Source organism: Lutra lutra, chromosome 7, assembly GCF_902655055.1.
Source record: "Lutra lutra chromosome 7, mLutLut1.2, whole genome shotgun sequence".
NCBI classification, from domain to species: Eukaryota; Metazoa; Chordata; class Mammalia; order Carnivora; family Mustelidae; genus Lutra; species Lutra lutra.
Window position 1 is genome coordinate 63,884,780 of NC_062284.1, and position 19,898 is coordinate 63,904,677.

Genomic DNA, 19,898 nt, shown 5'->3' on the forward strand with positions numbered 1-19,898 from the left:
ATCTTGAAAAGAAGTGTTGGTAATGTAGCAAAAAAGCTGAAGAGTTAGGCGGAATTTTTTTTTTTTTTTAAAGATTTTATTTGTTCAGGCAGAGAGGCAGGCAGAGAGAAAGGGGAAGAGAAGCAGGCCTCCTGCTGAGCAGAGAGCCCGATGCAGGGCTCGATCCCAGGACCCTGGGATCATGACCTGAGCCAAAGGCAGAGGCTTTAACCCACTGAGCCACCCAAGCGCCCCTAGGCGGAAAAATTTTTTTGAAGATTTTATTTATTTGACAGAGAGAGAAAGAGAGACAGAGAGAGCACAAGTACAGGGAGTAGCAGGTAGAGGGAGAAGCAAGCTTCCTGCTGAGCAGGGAGCCCAACAGGAGACTCGATCCCAGAAACCTGAGCTGAAGGCAGACATTTAATCGACTGAGCTACCCAGGTGCCCCTAGGCTAAAAATTCTTAAAAGTCTCAATCCATAACTCCCCCGTCACTAAATATCTCAGATAGTTGCAAGAGTGGGCAATTTTGCAAATGAATTTTATTCTCCTTTGAACAAAATTCTCTTGAATTTAGAAGGTCATCTCTTCCTTTCATACTAAAAATACAAAGGATAGGAAAGGATATGAACAATAAACACTCCACGTAGAATGAGAACATTTACAGATTCTTACAACTCACTCAAGATTCCATAAAGTATAAAAATGTCATCAGAGTTTCAGCAAGTCTGTCAGTCATCAGAAAGCACAACAATATGAAAATCACCAAAAAGATAAAATGATAAATGCAAATGTAGAAGCTCTTTCTACTTACTTCTTAAATACAAATAAGATGGGAAGTCATCAAGCTGACCAGGTACAGAAGATTTTGAGGATGGATTCAAAAGATTTTCTTTGCTCTTCAAAAAGAAATCTACTGTGTCCAGTTGACGATTTTCTATTCCAGCCTGAAACAGGAGAAAATCAGAAAAAAATTACAATATGAAAAAATTGGGGATACAGATTTTTTACTTTTTTAACTTTAGAATGTAATGCACCGAGACTGCAAGAGACACAAGGCTACCTATCTTGCGGCAGTACCCTGGTTCTGGTGAGGATTCTGACAATGATTATGCAATGGGGGGCAAGTATCCAACTTTACTGAACACCAATTTCTGCTTCAGTAGAAACAGTAAGTTAGAATAGAAAACACTTCCAATTCTACCATCTGTAATTCTTTTTTTTTGTTGTTAAGATTTTATTTACTTATTTGACAGAGAGAGAGATCACAAGCAGGCAGGGAGGCAGGCAGAGAGAGGAGGAAGCAGGCTCTCCGCAGAGCAGAGAGCCCGATGCGGGGCTCGATCCCAGAACGCTGGGATCATGACCTGAGCCGAAGGCAGAGGCTTTAACCCACTGAGCCACCCAGGCGCCCCTACCATCTGTAATTCTAATACGACTCAAAGCTAGGTACTTGGGGACCATCATTTTAGGTAAGTTAGAGTCCATTTGAATTAAAATGTTAAAGCAGTAGGATATAAAGTTCACTGAAAAAGCAGGCTAAAAACAGATTCCCATTTCTGACTAGGCATCTTGAGGAAGCTTTCCATACAGCGCACTTAAAAATTGATATTCTCTCTCTCTCTCTCTCTCTCTCTGACACACACACACACACACACACACACACACACACAATCTTTAAATGCTAGAAACAAAAAATCCTCCCAGGATAAAAATGAGAACAAAGACAAATCCAGAAAAGTAACGGCTCTAAAACCAACTGCTACCTGAGAGATTCTGCATCTTTCTGATGGCCTAAAGCAGGGATTGGAAAACTAAGGCCCATCAACACAGCCCTTGCCTGTTTTTGTAAATAAAGTTTTATGGGAACACAGCCACACCCATTTCCCCATTCATTTCCATATTGCCAATGACTGCAATGGCATATATAAGTAATTGCAATAGAAACCTACCAGCAAACCCTACAATACTTAACTATCTGGCTCTTTACAGAGAAAGTTTACCACTCCTACCCTAAAGCCCTGTGCCTAAGAGTTATCTGGAGCATTTGTTTAAATGTAAATTGCTAAGCCCAGCCCCCAAGAGTTCCTGATTCAGTAAATTTGGGGTAGGACTTAAAAATCTGCATTTCTAATAAATCTCCAGGTGATGGTGATGGTGACGCTGTTAGTCTGGGGACCACACTTTGAAGTTCTGTGGGTTAACAGACCAGGCAGGCTGAGGTGAGAGGTACTGGTGGAAGTTATACATGGAGGAAGAGAGGATAAACCTAGGGTCCACACAAGGTGACACTCTCCAAAACGGATAAACTGGAAAAACTGCCCCCAAAGGGAGACCATAAAAAAATTGCCTTTGCTCTGGGTGGTAGGAGGTAAAACCGAATTGTATATGATTAAATAAGTGAATATTCTTGTTCTTAGAAGTATATGCCAAAGTAAAGAGTTATGAAGTAACTTTTAAATAGTTTGGCAAAAATATAAAATACACAGTCAAGACATGTGGCAAAATGTTAACAGCTGGTGAATGGTGAAGGCTAACTGGATATTCATTTTACTATTTTTTGCAATTTTTCTGTAAATTTGAAAATTCTCAAAATAACATATTTAAAAACAATGGCCAGGGCACCTGGGTGGTTCAGTTGGTTAAGCAGCTGCCTTTGGCTCAGGTCATATGAGATCTCTGGGTCCTGGGATCAAGCCCCCCAGAGTCCAAAGTCAGGCTCCCTGCTCAGGGAGAAGTCTGCTTCTCCTTCTGCCTCTCCCCCTGTTTATGCTCTCTTTCTCTCTCTCTCACATAAAATCTTTAAAAAGAAATAATAAGATCAAAGAAATCCCCTCCGGTCTCAAGTGACTTCACCCCACTGCTGGTTCTCTCTCTCTCTCCCTCAAATAAATAAATAAAAATCTTTTTTTAAATGACCAAATAGTAATTCTAGAAATAAAAAAATAAAAATTGAAATTAAGGTAAGTATGTAAAAGCTTTTTTTTTTTTTTTTTTTTTTTTTTTTAAAGATTTTATTTATTTATTTGTCATAGAGAGAGAAGCGAGAGTGAGCACAGGCAGACAGAGTGGCAGGCAGAGGCAGAGGGAGAAGCAGGCTCCCCACCAAGCAAGGAGCCCGATGTGGGACTCGATCCCAGGACGCTGGGATCATGACCTGAGCTGAAGGCAGCTGCTTAACCAACTGAGCCACCCAGGCGTCCCAAAGCTTCTTTTTTTTTAAGATTTTATTTTTTTTCTTGATTTGCCAGAGAGAGAGCGCACAAGTAGGGGGAGCAGTAGGCAGAGAGAGAAGCAGCTCCCCAGCTCCCCACCGACCAAGGAGCCCAGTGCGGGACTCAATCCTAGGACCCAGGATCATGACTGGAGCCGACAGCAGACACTTGAACCGAATGAACCACCCAGGCGTCCCAAGTCTAATTACTTCTGATTGAAATACCACTGTGACTTCACACAATGTGTGTATGGAGGGGGGAATATACATTCAGTGTCTAAGCACATGCAATAGTTGTGAAAACTGAGTACTTACTAGGACAGAAATGAAATATCAACAAATTTTAAAGAATTGCTATCAGACCAATATTCTTCCCACTAAAGACCATGCCTCATCAGTGAGACATAAAATCACTGTCAAACTGGAGAACACTAAAAACCAAAAAGCTTGCAAAAGCAGCCTGAAGAGAAAAAACTAAACTTCCCTCAAAGAAATAACAGCTGATTTCTCAATGACAATGGAATCCAAAAGACAGTAGAAAGTGATCATGAATGTTCTGAAAGAAACACTGCCTACCTATAATCCCGTACCTCCCAAAAAACCTTTCAAAAATGGCAGCAAAATAGATATTATTTAGATAAAAACAGAGTTCAGCACCAGTCAGATCCTCACTCAAAGATATTCTAAATGATACTCTAGGCAGAGAGAAGGCCTAAAATGTGAGAAGAAACAAAGCGCAAGGAGATGTATCAAACCTATATAAAACGAAATGAACCTAAATACATAATAATGATGTCTACTGTGGTTAAAAAAAAAAAAAACCAAACACAACAGTAACTTAAGTAGGGGAAAAGTAAATAAGGTTAAAGCATTCAGTGGGCTTGTATTATCCAGAAGGGTAAAGTTATGAACTTTGGATTTGATAATTTAAATATGTATATTTTGTTTCCCAGAATATCTCTAAAAGAACAAAAACTGAATATTTAATATCCAAACTACCAGAGGTCACAGGAGCTCCTGGAGAGCTGATAATGTTTTATTTTTTTGAGGTAGTTGGTGGTTACAAGAGTTTCTGCTTTGTAATTATTTGTAAAACTGTAAATATATTCTGTACACGTTTTTATACATGTTATATTTCACAATAAAAATAAAATTGGTTAATGTGGTTTATTACAGTAACAGATGAAAAGAGATGATTCATATGACTGTATCAACAAATTCAGGCCAAGCAGTCAATACAATTTCAATACCCATTCATGATTAAAAAGAGATTCATAGGGGTGCCTGGGTGGCTCAGTGGGTTAAGCCTCTGCCTTCCGCTCAGGTCATGATCTCAGGATCCTGGGATTGAGCCCCGAATCGGGCTCTCTGCTCAGCAGGGAGCCTGCTTCCTCCTCTCTCTCTGCCTGCCTCTCTGCCTGCTTGTGATCGCTCTCTGCCAAATAATAAATAAAATCTTAAAAAAAAAAAAAGAGATTCATAGCCAGGAAAAAAGGAGAACTCAATCTTATAAAGACTCTTTCTTTCTTTCTTTCCTTTCCTTTCATTTGAGAGTGAGAGGAGCTGGGAGAGGAAGAGCAGAGGGAGAAGTAGACAGAATCTTAAGCAGACTCCCGGCTGAGCACAGAGCCCAATACAGGGCTTGATATGACGAACCTGAAATCATGACCTGAGCCTGAATCAAGAGTCAGATGCTCAACCAGCTGAGCCATCCAAGCACCCCATAAATATTTTTGCAATATACATGAATGCATGTGCACAGACACATACTTTAATAGGTAGATATTACGGGTATTCATTTTTAAAACCAGGAATGAGCCAAGGATGCTGCCCACTCTTACTTTTGAGTGATATTATGCTAGAGGTCCCAGCCGCAAAATAAAGAAGTAAAAAGAATAAGGATTTGAAGAAACCAAATTGTATTACTTTGATATTATTGTACATTAAATATATATAAACTTCAAGAAAATCTAACAAATAAATTATTAGAATTAAGAAGAAAATTTAGCAAATTTGTTGGATACAAAAATCAATGTATAAAAGTTAAATTATTTCTTTATACTGGTAACAAACAAATGTAACTGAAAAATATACCATTTATAATAGCAATATGTAATATAGTTTTTAAATATATATAAACACATTCTACCTTTAAGCATATAGTACTTAAATATAAATACACATATATTTAAAAATAAATACATATCCAAACTAAAAATAAAGCTAACAAAAGGTGATAAGCTCTTAATGGAAAAACTATAAAAACTGTAACGTTTCATTGAAAGACATTAATGGAGACATGAAAAAATGTAGAAAGAAACTTTGCTTACTGATAGGAATATTAAATATCCTAAAGATGTCAATTCTTCCCAACTTGATATATAGATTTAATGTAATTCTAATAAAAATCTTAACAGTTTTTCATGAAACTTGACAAGCTGATCCAAACAGAGGGAAGAGTGTTAAGGGAGAAAGAATAATAAAGACATTCCTGAACAATAATAAAGTGAGGGGATTTATAATTAAGACAGAGTGGAAATGGCCCAGAACAGACAAAGACCAATGGACCAGAATAGAGCCCAGAAAAAAACTCATGCATAGATAGAAACTTGACACACAGAGATTTCAGATAGTGGTAAAAGGAAGGACTTTAGGGGAAAAAATGGTTCTGAGATGGGTCTCTACTTCCCGCTATGCATAAATACAAGTTCCAAATGGGAAAGGACTTAATTGTGAAAGTCGTATTTTTTAAAAATTTTCAGCGTAACAGTATTCATTGTTTTTGCACCACACCCAGTGCTCCATGCAATACGCGCCCTCCCCGATACCCACCACCTGGCTCCCCCAACCTCCCACCCCCCGCCCCTTCAAAACCCTCAAGTTGTTTTTCAGGGTCCATAGTCTCTCATGGTTCACCTCCCCTTCCAATTTCCCTCAGCTCCCTTCTCCTCTCCATCTCCCCATGTCCTCCATGTTATGCTCCACAAATAAGTGAAACCATATGATAATTGATCTCTCTGCTTGACTTATTTCACTCAGCATAATCTCTTCCAGTCCTGTCCATGTTGCTACAAAGGTTGGGTATTCATCCTTTCTGATAGAGGCATAATACTCCATAGTGTATATGGATGAAAGTCATATTTTTAACACTTCGGGAAAAATAATAGAAATATCTTTATGACTTAAGGATAGAAGAAGTCACAAATTACATGCAAAAAGGAAAAGACTGATTAATGAAACTACACTAAAATTTAGAACTGCATTAAAATCAAAGACCCCACAAAGAAAGTAAAAAGAGAAGCCACAGATTAGAATATATTCGCTCCAGTTATAACAAAGGATTAGTATCTACAATACACTGAACACACAAATTACAAACCAGTAAGAAAAAAACAAACACCCCAAGGGAGAGTAGGCAAAAGACATGAACAGTCACTTTACAAAAGAAATTCAAATGTCGTATATACATCAACCTTAACCAGCAGAAAAATGCAAATTAAAACCCATCATAGTATCAGAATGGCAACATGTTTAAAAATCTGTATATGCTAAGTATTGAAAAAGACATCAATAATGAAAACTAACATACATTGCTGGTAAGAGCATAAACGGATAAATCAACCCTGGAAAACTGGATTATCACCTAGTGAAGTGAAAGATGTGCATGTCCTACGACCAGCAATTGTACTACCAGCGCAGAGAAACGTTTACACATGTGCTGCAGTAGATGTGAACTGTTTACAGCAACACAGTTCACTACAGCAAACTGGTAAAAAAATCTAAAGTTGGATAAAGATCTATTTACACAATGGGATACCATATGCAAGTACAGTACATGTTTGTATTTCTGTGGTGCTGGTAGTGATCGCTCATGTACCATCCAATCTTTATGAAACTCAGACACATGTACAAGCACTATATAAGGCACACTGTGCTCTCTATGGTCTGTAGTCACACTGCCTGTGTTCAAATCCTGGCTAACTACCACCTACTGTCCATGTATATCTGAATTAGATTTCCTAACCTGTGTCCCCTCATCAATAAAATAGGGCTAATAACAGTATTACCTATAGGACTGATAAGATGAATGAAATAACACTTTATTATTATCATTAATATTTAAGAAAAACAACCATATGGAAATAGGCATGATAACTTCTGGATAATAGATTTACAGGTGACAAATTTTCTTTTTTCCCCCAATTACTCAAATTTTCTACAATGATATTATGTAGTGTATAAAAGTAAGTTCTTCAACAAATGGTGCTGGAAGAAATGAGTATTTGCCTGCTAAAGAATGAAGTTGGATCCCTTGCTAGTAGCACGTACAAGAATTAAAATGTATCATGGATCTAAATATAAGGGCTGAAACTATACAACTCTTGTAAATCTCCACACCTCAGTTTAGGCAATGGTTTCTTAGACATGACACCAAAAGCACCTGAGACTAAAAAAAAAAAAAAAGTAAATTTACTTTATCAAAATTAAAAACCTTTGTGTTTCAAAGAACACTGTTGAGAAAGTGAAAAGGCAACCAGCAGAATGGGAGAAAATATTTGAAAGTCAGAGTCTAGTAGTCTAGTACCCAGAATATATAAGGAACTCTTAGAACTCAAGAAAGACAAAAAATTTAAAACTGGACAAAGATGTAAACAGACACTTCTCCAAAGACATCTACAAATGGATGATAAGCACATGAAAACATGTAAAACATCATTAGTCGTTAAGAAAACACAAATAAAAACCAGTGAGGGGTCCCTGGCTGGCTCAGTCCGTAGAGCATGTGACTCTCAGTCTTGGAGTTGTGGGTGCAAGGCCCATGCTGAACAGAGGGCACACTAAAACAAACCATACACATGCCCCACAATGAGGTACCATTTTGACTACACAACTACAAGGATCGTTATAAGAAAAAGGTAGACAATAACAAGCGCTGGTGAGACTGTGGCACTCTTAGTGCCCTCACACACTGCTGGTGGGAATGTTTAACAGTGAAGCTGCTGTGAGAAACCAGTGTGTGGTTCTCCAGGAGGTTAAGTGGCCCAGTAATTTCACTGCTAGGTGTATACCCAAGAGAAATGTAAACTAGGACGTAAAACTTGTGAGCCAGTCACAAAAGGCTACATATTTCATACTTTCATTTATATGCAATGTCCAGAATTGGCAGATCCAGAGCCAGAAAGTATATTAGTGTTTGGGACTTAGAGGCCACAAGAAATGTTAAGTGACTGCTAATGAGTACAGAATTTCTTTTTAGAGTTAATGAAAGTGTTCTGGAATTAGATAGTGGTGATAGCCATATGAGTCTGAATACACTAAAAACCACTGCACTGTATACTTAGGTGGGTAAATTTTATGTAATGTGAATTATGTTATGTATGTATTTTAAAGATTTAATAACTTATTTGAGAGAGAGAGCAAGAGAGCACAACCACAGGGAGCTGCAGAAGGAGAGGGAGAAGCAGGCTCCCAGCTGAGGAAAGAGCCCAATCCAAGGACTCTGGGGTCATGACCTAAGCTGAAAGTAGAGATTTAACCAACTGAGCCACCCAGGTGCCCCTAAGTAATTTTAATAAAACTGTCATTAAAATAAAAATTTGCACATAACATTACTACCTTTCAGAGGCTGTGTAATATGACTTTGATTCTAGCTCCAGCTCTTATTAGTAAGGCTATGAGCCAATCACTCAACCACTTTGAGCCTAAGGTTTTTCATCTGTAAAATGAAATGAATAAAAAACTACCCAACCCATTTCATGTGCTTATTTTATTTTTTAAATATTTTATTTGACAGAGAGAAATCACAACTAGGCAGAGAGGCAGGCAGAGAGAGAGGAGGAAGCAGGCTCCCTGCTGAGCAGAAAGCCCCGATGCGGGGCTCGATCCCAGGACCCTGGGATCATGACCTGAGCCGAAGGCAGAGGCTTTAACCCACTGAGCCACCCAGGCGCCCCTCATGTGGTTATTTTAAAACAAAACTAGATAATGCACCTAAGAGTGTGCACTATAAAAATGCTATACAAATTCAGATTATGTTGCTTCTACAGCTGGAGAGAAGAGTAGGGACCACAGGGAGAAATAAAAGATCACTCTTGTTCATGCTTTCTATAGCCTGCTTCCACTTCATTTAGTCTTATCAGCTTACTGTTGCCTCCACTCCTTGCAATTTTTTCTTTCTTAGTGTTTATTATAATTTTATATCTTTTAAGGCCAAAAAGGTAAACTGTTTAGTGGAATTCGGGTAATGAAATGACTAGAACTAAGCAAATGTTTGGGCAAAGACTATAGTTTGGGGTGCCTGGGTGGCTCAGTGGGTTAAGCCTCTGCCTTCGGCTCAAGTCATGATCTTGGGGTCCTGGGATGGAGCCCCGCATTAGGCTCTCTGCTCAGCAGGGAGCCTGCTTCCCACTCCCCCCTCCCCACCACGGCCTGCCCCTCTCCCTACTTGTGATCTCTGTCAAATAAATAAATAAGATCTTAAAAAGACTATAGTTCTTTTAACTGCTAGGTTAAATGAATTCTCCCAAATTTTCAATCAAATAAGAGTACATGACAGAAAATAATCCTGCGGGGTCAGACATTTAATTTTGTTACCTCCAGGGCATGTATGGGGATTGAGCACCTCCCCCAACCATTGAGATGGCAAAGAGAGTCCACAGTGCTGGCACTTCCATGGATCATTAGTCTATTTAAAAACTCCTCTTGAGTCAATCCAAACAAAATCAGAGAGAGTCCATTTTCTACAGGGAAAAAAAAAAGTTACCTTCAATAAGTTATAGGGACTTAGGGTTTAGCATTATAACATAAATTAAATTCTAATTGCTCCATACTTCAGTGCTGTAATTAGAAATATATCTATTGGACACAAAGTACTACTCTGACCATAGTTAATTCGATTTTTTAATGCTTTTCCAAGAGGAGTTTTATTTTTTAAACACAGACCACAGGGTACATTCTAGTAAGAACCATGCATCCTATGACATAGTAGTAAATCTCATGTTTCTGCTTTTTATTATCCTGCACAATAATTCTTGGAATTTTAAGCTATTTACAGAGGTTACATTTCTGATTTACTAAGATAAAGCAAAGAGCAGGCCCCTGACACAAGGAAATACATAATTACCAAAATTTGGGTATTAAAGAGACACACAGTATGATTACATCATTCAGTAGCTTTACAGGAGGTTATAGCATAAATGCTGAATGACTATATATCTGAAATATCAAACTCAAATGTCTACAGGGCCAAACAGGTGGTGAGACAAGTGCAAGAAAAACTTAACAAGAAAAGGGCGCATCTAAGAGAACTGAAATTCAGCTCCAATCTATAAATTACTACACAGGAATGCAGGCCTAGTGTTGCCAGATCTTAGAATTTTTCAGTACAGTAGGAAATCCTCAATTTTACAGGTTTATAATAAAGTCTTTTTAAAAGAGCTTAGATAGTGCAAGCCAAACAAAACAGATCTGCGCTTCATAGATGGCCCACAAGCAGCCAGCCTGCAACTTTTGCTTCCAGATGAGTCAAGTGAAGACTCTCTGGATTAAAACCAACCTGTGTTACTCTTAAGATTCTCTGATTTAGTATCTGAGCTGAGCAAAATGAACCTTAATTAAAAATCAAGTACAGGGAACAACAGTACCAAGAGTAACACCAAATATCCCCCGTGAAAGACTACCACTTAGAGGAGAGAGTAGACACTAATATCTCCAGGGCAGAAATAAAATAGGTTTTACAAGCACACCTCTCAGCAATGGATTTCAACCTGATACAAGACATTCTCACCTGTCAAGACAAGGCACAGCTGCTCGTCTCCACTAGCATCTATAGGAATACACTTTCTGCCAAGGGAGAAACACTGCATACCCTGGGTCTCCAAATCCCAAAGGCCAATGGTGCAGCCCATTCCTTCCACTGCCCAAGTGAACAGTGCACTGAATCCTGTCACAGACATACAAGTAAGCTCAACAGGTTCCTCTTGTTCACTAACGTTCATGATTTTCCATGATCTCCCTGGGTCACTGGTGTTGGCATGATCCTTCTGTGGAAACTTATAGTGGCTGTGCCTTATGTCCTGTGGAATGAAGGCCCAGCCTAGCATACTGGTACTGTGGTTACCAGATTCAGGGGACTCCAAATGCAAAATATTCTGGAACCATGGAGCACAATGGGAAACCTCCAGTTTGGAGCTCTTTATTGTTTCATTCAGTGATGACAGCTGGGCTTTCCAAGACCTGGAAAATAGGGTAGAACACACATCTGTTACAGTGAAAGGCACTAAATAAAACACTACATCAGGAAGAAGATGCATTAAAAAAAAAAAAAAAGTATCTACTTCTGTAAAGCCACAAAAAACCACAAAAAATAGAAATAAAAAAGTAAATCCAAAAAGGGAGTTTCTGTACCTATCAACTTGAAAGGAAAACTTGGTCAGTTTCATGTTGTAGTCAGAATTAACAGGATCATCTTCATCTATCCCCTTGGGGCCTTCAATAGGAATGTCTTCTAGAGTTCTTTCACATAGTAGGTGTCCTGGGTGTTGCCTACATTTTAAAATGATAACCATGGTCAACAATGATGATCAAATCCAAATTTGTGTTACTACTGCTCCTCAGTAAAAACTGAGGGGTGGGGGTGTCACACAGAAGAAGTAGTATAAACAATAAGTTTCTGTGAACAGGACTCCTTATCTCCATTGCTTATAGCAGAATGATAAAGTCAGCCTGAAGAATCTGGCCCATTTATAACTATGTGTGGTAACAAACTGTTGGTAGTGTTCATTTCATAGTACATACATATACTAAATCATCACGTTATAAACCTGAAATATAATACTGTATGTCAATTATATCTCAATTAAGAAAAAAGAATTTGACATTTATGGGTTTTATGAAGAGATAAGAGCACTTATTGCCTACTATACTGCAGATGTTATGACAAAAGCTGTATGTAAACTAAACCTTTCAACAACCCTATGAGGGAAACGAAGGCTCAGAGAAACAGTGGGGCTGGATTTGAACCCAGTCAATGTGACCATAAAGCCCAGGGTTTTTTGTTGTTTTTTTTTTTTTAAAGATTTTATTTATTTATTTATTTGACAGACAGAGATCACAAGTAGGCAAAGAGGCAGGCAGAGAGAGAGGAGGAAGCAGGCTCCCCGCTGAGCAGAGAGCCTGATGTGGGGCTTGATCCCAGGACCCTGGCATCACGACCCGAGCCTAAATCTTACTTTGTGTTGACAGAACTGCTCACAATACTGTCAACACAAAGTAAGATTTAGGCTGAGATGGGTAATATCCAAGAACTAGAAAGACAAAATCCGAGTGCGGGTGTACATGCAAGAGTACATGCAGAAAGAGGGCTGTCACATTTGAGAAACACAAAGAAGGCAAAGGTGCCTAAAGCACAAGGAATGAGAAGCAAGGTGGTGTGAGATGAGGCTGGAGAGCCTGGCGGGAGAGAGATGGTGCAGGGCTTTATGGGTTATGAAGGATTTTTAGTTTCTTCTTGGTGGAGGGAAGCTAAATAAGGATTTTGTTTTTTTTTGTTTTTTTTTTAAAGATTTTATTTATTTATTTTGACAGAGAGAGAGATCACAAGCAGGCAGAGAGGCAGGCAGAGAGAGGGGAGGAAGCAGGCTCCCCGCAGAGCAGAGAGCCCGATGCGGGGCTCGATCCCAGGACCCTGAGATCATGACCTGAGCCGAAGGCAGCGGCTTAACCACTGAGCCACCCAGGCGCCCCCTAAATAAGGGTTTTAAGCAAAAAAGCAATATGATCAGATACAGAAGAATAGCTAGGGGAGAAAGAGAGGAATTTAAACACCCTGAGCACTTATTTCTACAATTTGAAGGTAATATGTTAACATACATGTATCAAGGAGATGATGAGAAGTTAGAGAAGGAAGGGTAACAGTGAGAGAAGATGACACATGGAGATGGTCATTTCCCATCCCCCCAAACAAAAAGTGGATGCCTTGTCCCCAGATGTTAGTATCTGGCTATTTCTCTGATAAGATAACAATTGTAACAACATCACTCTGGTTATTATGCAGAGTATGAAGTTGAGGGAGTAAGAGCCATCATCGAAAGACCCATTAGGAGCTGTTACCTTACCTCAGTTCACACAGTGGCATGGATGAGAGTGGTAACAAAGGACTTAAGAAAAGTGGGCAGATTCAAGAAACATTTAGGATGTAGTAGGACTAGGACCTGGTGATTAACTAGATACAGATCTAATACTTAAAATAGGTTTGAGATATAAAGAAGAAAAGAAATGGAAAACAGTCCCTAAGAAAGAAGGAAGAAATAGGATCCAGAACACAGAAGGATGGGCCTTCACAGAAGGAGAATCCATTGTAATAGGAGGGAAGATGAGGAGATGGGTACAGGAAAATGGGTTTGTAACTTAATGTGAGAAACTGAGGGAACTCTCATTAGACAGATTCTACTTCCTTTATAAAGTAGGAGGCAATGTCACCCCAGATTTGGTGGCAAAGAGATGAGGAGAAACCTAAGGAAAAGAGGGTTAAAAACACTGTTGTAAAGAATGGGCTCAAGAAAAATCATTATAAAATTTCCAGGTAATATTCAGAGACCAGTTGAAGGTAGCAAAAGTGAACTTATAGTGCTATCGATTTTCCTTCGTAGTTTTCTCACAAGCGCCTGGTTGCTTGGGTGCAGGGACAGAAAAGGCAGAATGAAGGGGGGTAGATTTTGTCCGACCAAGGGCTACCATAAGGCAGGAGAAAGAGTTTAGGGTGTATGCAAAAAAGGGGCTGAAATGAAGGTGAGAATGAAGTCAAGACAAGAGGGGGCTAGAGAGTAGAAGGTCAACTGACTGGAAATTTCAATGATGTCAGAAGACAGGAGTGGGAGTACTTGAGTAAGTGACGTAGAAAGTTTGGGAAGTTGCGGTCAGGAAATGAGATGTGGAGAATAGTGACTTGGGGGAGGAACAGCTTCAAACAATGACAAAGCCAGGGTAAGAGTACGGGAGTGGACCACTAAAGTAAATTGGAAGAAAAAGTCACTGACAATGAACTGAAAGAATAAACCATGAGTTTGGGTTCTCAAGGAGCTTACAAATTCTATAGGACACATGAAAAAATGAGAGAAATAATACAAGACTATACAATTAAGGGCCAAACTGTAATTTAAAGCAAAAGTGCTACACAAGTTCAAAGAAAAGATGATAAAATGAGTGTAAAAATTACAAGTGGAAGGGGTTTTAATAAGAAAAGGCCTCATGAAAGAGGTAGATTTTTTTTTTTAAGATTTATTTATTTGACAGAAAGAGATCACAGTAGACAGAGAGGCAGGCAGAGAGAGAGAGAGAGGCAAGCAGGCTCCCTGCTGAGCAGAGAGCCCGATGTGGAACTCGATCCCAGGACCTTGAGATCATGACCTGAGCCAAAGGCAGCAGCTTAACCCACTGAGCCACCCAGGGACCCCGAAAAGAGGTAGATCTTAAAGGATAAAATGAAAAGGAGAGATTGACATTCTGTATCAGGGGGAAAAAGAGCTAGAGTCAGGAGTGAAGAAAGAGAAACACATTTCTAAACTTCAGAGGACAGCTAGAAAATAAAATATGCAGTCAACTCTAGAGAAATCACACTCATTAAAGAGCATTCATGTAAATAATAAAGAGATTACTGATTTAGTTGGGCAGGACAGATCCCTAAATTTATTGGGAACAAAACACTAGTTTTGATGTTAAAGTAGCTGAGTTCAATGCAATTTGTTCAAAGGAATGTGCCTGATGCCCTCTTCAGAGTCTCTAAAAGTGTTACTAACTCTTGAAGTGTTACTAAAACATCAATGGGAAAGGAACCCTACATACAAGGATCTGAGTGGCAAGGATCAGGGTGGCAGAGTAGGCTTTCCTCCCTCCTCACCTATCAAATTATTTTCCAAGGTAGATGATTAGGAGGTAACTCTAAATACACAGGATATGGTTTAGTCAGTAAAAATGGCCTACTGATAAACAAGCACATGATCTGAGAATGTGCTAATCATCCCTGCTTAAAGATTTAAAAAAAAGGCATTAAAAGGCCACTTAAAAAAATCACAGTGGTAAGAAGTTCTGGTAGGTATGTGAAGATGAATTTGTCCTTTCTTGTGATACAAACAACAAGCCATAAAAGCCATCAAAGTGCACTCCCAATTACTCAAGGATTCATTTATCTCATTCATATTAAGTGAGGACCAGAAATCCTAATGATTTTGAATGGCCTTCAATACTGAAAGTCATAAATGAGGACTAGCATCCTTTTAGATAAGGAAATTGCAATGTACAGGCAGGGGTGTGTACTTAAACCCCTCGTAGCATACCTCTCTCAAACGCTGTAAAATCAGAAGTAACTAGAATATCTAAATCAAAAAGCAACACAAAGGAGAATTCAATTTTTATTAATATATTTAGATAGCCACAGGTGTGGGTCCTTCAAGGGAAACGCCTGAGGAAATACTCAGCTGGAGCAAGCTAGCATAACATATCTTATTAAAGTCCTTAAAGAGAAAAGTATCCCTAAGGCTGCCAGGACCCTGAGGCACATAAGAAGCAATTTCAACTCAGGGTAAATCCTTTTTTCTTCTACTCTAATGTAGGGCAAAAAACTGCTAAAAAATGTATTAATAGCCAACTGTGCTACTATACATTATGTACTTGATTATTTTTAAAACTGTGCTTGATTACTTTTTTACTTACATGATGATATGTCATATATAACAAATCAAAATCACAACTTTGATATACATTACAAAATAAAAAGGTAGCCAATGGTCATTTGCACAATTTTACAATAACAACCTCACTAGGTAGTGAGAGCTAGAACACGATCTAGCTAAATAGAGAAATAGAACACGTTTCAAAAAAAAAAAAAAAAGCTAACAAGTCCATTTTTAACTTCCTATGGCTTTATCTCAAATTAGAGATTGCAATAATTTACATACCTGAAATACAAATTTAAGTTAACAGCAATTGCAGAGTTGGAGGAGCTGACAATCACTACAACATCTAGGTCTTGAGACACTTTCAGTGAAGTGAAGGAAGAAATCTTGGCCGGTTCCTGCTGTTGCTCATTACAATCTTCTTGGTGAAGTGCTAAATCCACATGGGCTACGTGTGTACCATCCACAGTGTCAAAAATGTCTTTGAGTTAAGAGTTAAGGAAATTGCCAGTCTTAAGTATGCCTTACCACTTCAAGCACAGGATGGGATGGACCTTGGAAACCTCATGGCTGCAACCTTGTAGGGTTAGTGGACACCGAGGCAGCCCTCATCACAGTCATCAGCAGACTATGAAGTTGGTGGCCCAATAAACCTGATAGAATTCATTCAGCAATACCTGCTGAAAATCCACTCTGGGCCAGGCCTTGAATGACACCTTGCTAATATTTCCACTAGTGTTCTACAACAATGCTAAGAGAAATATAACGTGAGCCATGTTCATCACTGTAAATTTTCTAGTAGCCTTAATAAGTAAAACAAACCCAGTGAACCTAATTAATACATTTTATTTAATCCAATATATCAAAAATATTACCATCTCAACATGTAACTGATATAAAAAATTGAGATATTTTACTTTTTTTCATACAAATGTTCAAAATCTGGTATTTTACATTTGTAGCAAATCTCAGTTTAGACACTAAATTTTTATTGGAAATACCTGCTCCGTATTTAAGTTTTGTAAAACTCACATTTGAGAACATAAACACACTTAAAAGTTCTCCAGTAATTAAATCAAGTATGAACTTTTAAATTTAAAGTAATTAAGTAAAATTGAGAATTCCATTCCTCAATCACAGTAGCCAATTTAAAGGGCTCAACATCCATAGAATCCTAGTGCCTACCATGCTGGACCACACCATTCTTTAACCTGGCAACAAAGATGAAGTTAGTGCAACATTTTATGACATTTTTATAAAAAATTTTAGTAAAGGCTATTTTATATCTAAAGTAGAAAAACCACCCCTTTAATTCAGAAATAAAAGTTCCAAAATCATGTAAGGGGTCATTTTCAAAATCTTCAGAACAATTTTGCTAATGACCTATGGATCTGCTAGAGACAAAAAAACAAAAACAAAAACAAAAACAAAAACTATAATATTTCCAAAACCAAATTAAAAGTGGTGAAGCAAACCCTATGATTTACTAATATGATGGAATCATTAGAGATAAATGTGTTATATTTATATATGAAAATGAACCTATCACATCATAAGCAGTCCTCAAAATCCTTTCTGGAACAAGCACATAGTAGATATTTAACAAGCATGTTTTGAATAAATGGGTAATATAGAGCATATGTAATTTAGAAAGAACACAAGTTGATCATATGATTATGAAAAAAATGTACATAACAGAAAATATTTCAGTAGGATATAAAGCAATATAGGTGAGTATTTTACGTTCATAAAGATCTTTTTCCTTGGAAAGTTTTACTGAAAAACTAACAGTCTGCCTATATACCAGTCCAGTCCCTAAGACTAAAAACCTGGAAAAGGCTCATCTTTCTAGGTAGTCTCCTCCCCTAGATATCCCCATCTTTACTGCCAAGGATACAAATCCAACCTAAACTACTCAAAATAAAAAGAATTCCTCTGCAGAGCTGCACGTCAGTAATCCTGTCCACTGCTTGTGTAGGCAAGGGTAACGTGAAACAGTTGAGTACTCCAATCTCAGCATCTCTTTCAGGAAATACAATGTGTAGGACAATACACTTGTTGATGAACAATAGTGATGTGTTATTGTGAAATGACAGGATTCTCAAAGATAATAAAGAAATATCTAGGAAACAAAAGAAGATTATTTCAAACTCACTGGTCACAGTTTTAGAGTTCATTTTGTAAACATAACACAAACAGGTGAAACAAAGAAGAAATAATACTTTGTCCGACTCTAGGCAGTTATTGCTCATACCTACCTAAGCAAGTGATTACTAGTCAGTAAGAGGATAAATAAAGACAGCCTACAATGTCTCTGTTCATTCTGTTTATGGCCAGAGTCTTATAGCACACCAGAAGATTAGAAAAAAATTTAAAAATAAATAAATAAATAATCTACTTATCCCAGGAACTTCACAAAAACAATGAGTATTTTTTTTTTTTTTTAAAAGAAAAAGAAGGGGGGTAGCTGGTGGGCTCAGTCAGAAGACCATGTGACTCTTGATCTTGGAGATGTGAGTTCAAGCCCCACATTGGGTGTAGAGATAACTTAAAAATAAAAAATCTGAAAAAGAAAAAAACAAAAACAAAAACGAAGGAACCTTAAAATCAAGGGTGTCAAGTATACTACTGCCTTAAATACAGAAGCCTGAGTACTTTGATTTCTGTTCCCTGCAGCCCTCAGGATAAGTAATCAGTCTAGATCAGCACTATCCAATAGAAATACCATCAGCCACAAATGCAAACCACAATGTAATTTTAAATTTTTTAGTAACTATGCTGAAAAAAGAAACAGGTGAAACTAATTTTTACATATTATTTACCCCATTACATCCAAAATATCATCGCAACATATAATTAATACAAAAACTATTAATGAGATATTTTACTTTTTTATACTAAGCCTTAAAAATCTGGTATGTATTAGACACTTAGAGGACATCTTAATTCACATTAACTACATTTCAAATGCTCAATAGCCCTATGTGACTAGTGGCCACTGTACTGGACAAGGCAAATCTCCCTCCCCGATTTCATCTTTTTAAGAACCTTCCCTGGAATGTATATAAAATTACATAGTAATGTCACAGACTTAAACATGCTGAAAGACCACCTGTAAAGACTTACTGATATTTTGATCTTCAATGAGCTTTTGCAAGGTCTCCTCACTACAGCTATACAAAATGGTTGCATCACATCTTCCGTCTTTCAAATCAAATTCATAGATTAACAGTTCATAACTTTCACTAAGAGCAAGCAGTTTGGGTTTGTCTGTTGGTGAGCTGCTGTTACGAGAATCTTCCCATACAAAGCTAAGGAAAAAGCGTAGATTATTATATTCTATCATCCACAAAAATTTTTACCCACAATGGGCAGAAGAGCAAAAGGAGTAAAGAACAATTCTTTAGGTCACACGGTAGTAGCATTAATCCTACACTCAAGGGAATGTAAATTGTTCTGGGACATCCCTCTTCTTCCCCCTGAACCCCCTCAGGCCAACAAATTGGAGTGGGTGGAGCAAAGAGGGCAGGGAGCAATAAATGGTGGCTGCTTTTATTCCTTCATTTAAATCCGGTCTGATGAAATGTTTAAAGAAACGATCATAAGGATAAGTTTCAACAACCAAATATGTATATTATTTATGAGGTGGTACAATTAACAAAATAGCTTTTGCTAACTTAAATGCTTTCAATGACTTTTAAAAGTGACTATTTGTATTTACAGACTTTGAAGACTCCAAGATACTATACTATAGAAGAGCTCTGTTCAACAGAACTTTCCGGGATGATGGAAGTGCTCTATACATCTGCACTTTCCAATAAAGTAACCAACAGCCACATGGGGCTACTGAACATTTGAAATGTGAATAGTGCAACTGAGGAAAAATGCAAAACTTACTAAGTCACATGTAGCTAATGGCTACCATGCTGGACAGCTGAGTTACAAAATTATGCAGTATGACGTCAACACACTAACACCGGCTAACAATGGTGGGAAGAGACTAATGAATGATGCTACAGTTTCAAATTAAAT

At 38.0% G+C, this 19,898-nt stretch overlaps 1 protein-coding gene across 2 annotated transcripts in view; it reads right to left on the reverse strand.

Moving 5' to 3' along the window:
* SPG11 (SPG11 vesicle trafficking associated, spatacsin) overlaps positions 1-19,898 on the reverse strand; it is an 86,135-nt gene that overhangs the window by 63,803 nt on the left and 2,434 nt on the right. For both annotated transcript variants that reach the window (XM_047735747.1, XM_047735746.1), the window contains exons 2-8: positions 18,993-19,177; positions 17,764-17,988; positions 16,149-16,347; positions 11,602-11,739; positions 10,982-11,430; positions 9,790-9,935; positions 796-928 (exon numbers count right to left, since the gene is read on the reverse strand). In XM_047735747.1, coding sequence (XP_047591703.1) covers positions 796-928; positions 9,790-9,935; positions 10,982-11,430; positions 11,602-11,739; positions 16,149-16,347; positions 17,764-17,988; positions 18,993-19,177 — 1,475 coding nt within the window. The remainder of the gene's footprint in view (positions 1-795; positions 929-9,789; positions 9,936-10,981; positions 11,431-11,601; positions 11,740-16,148; positions 16,348-17,763; positions 17,989-18,992; positions 19,178-19,898) is intronic.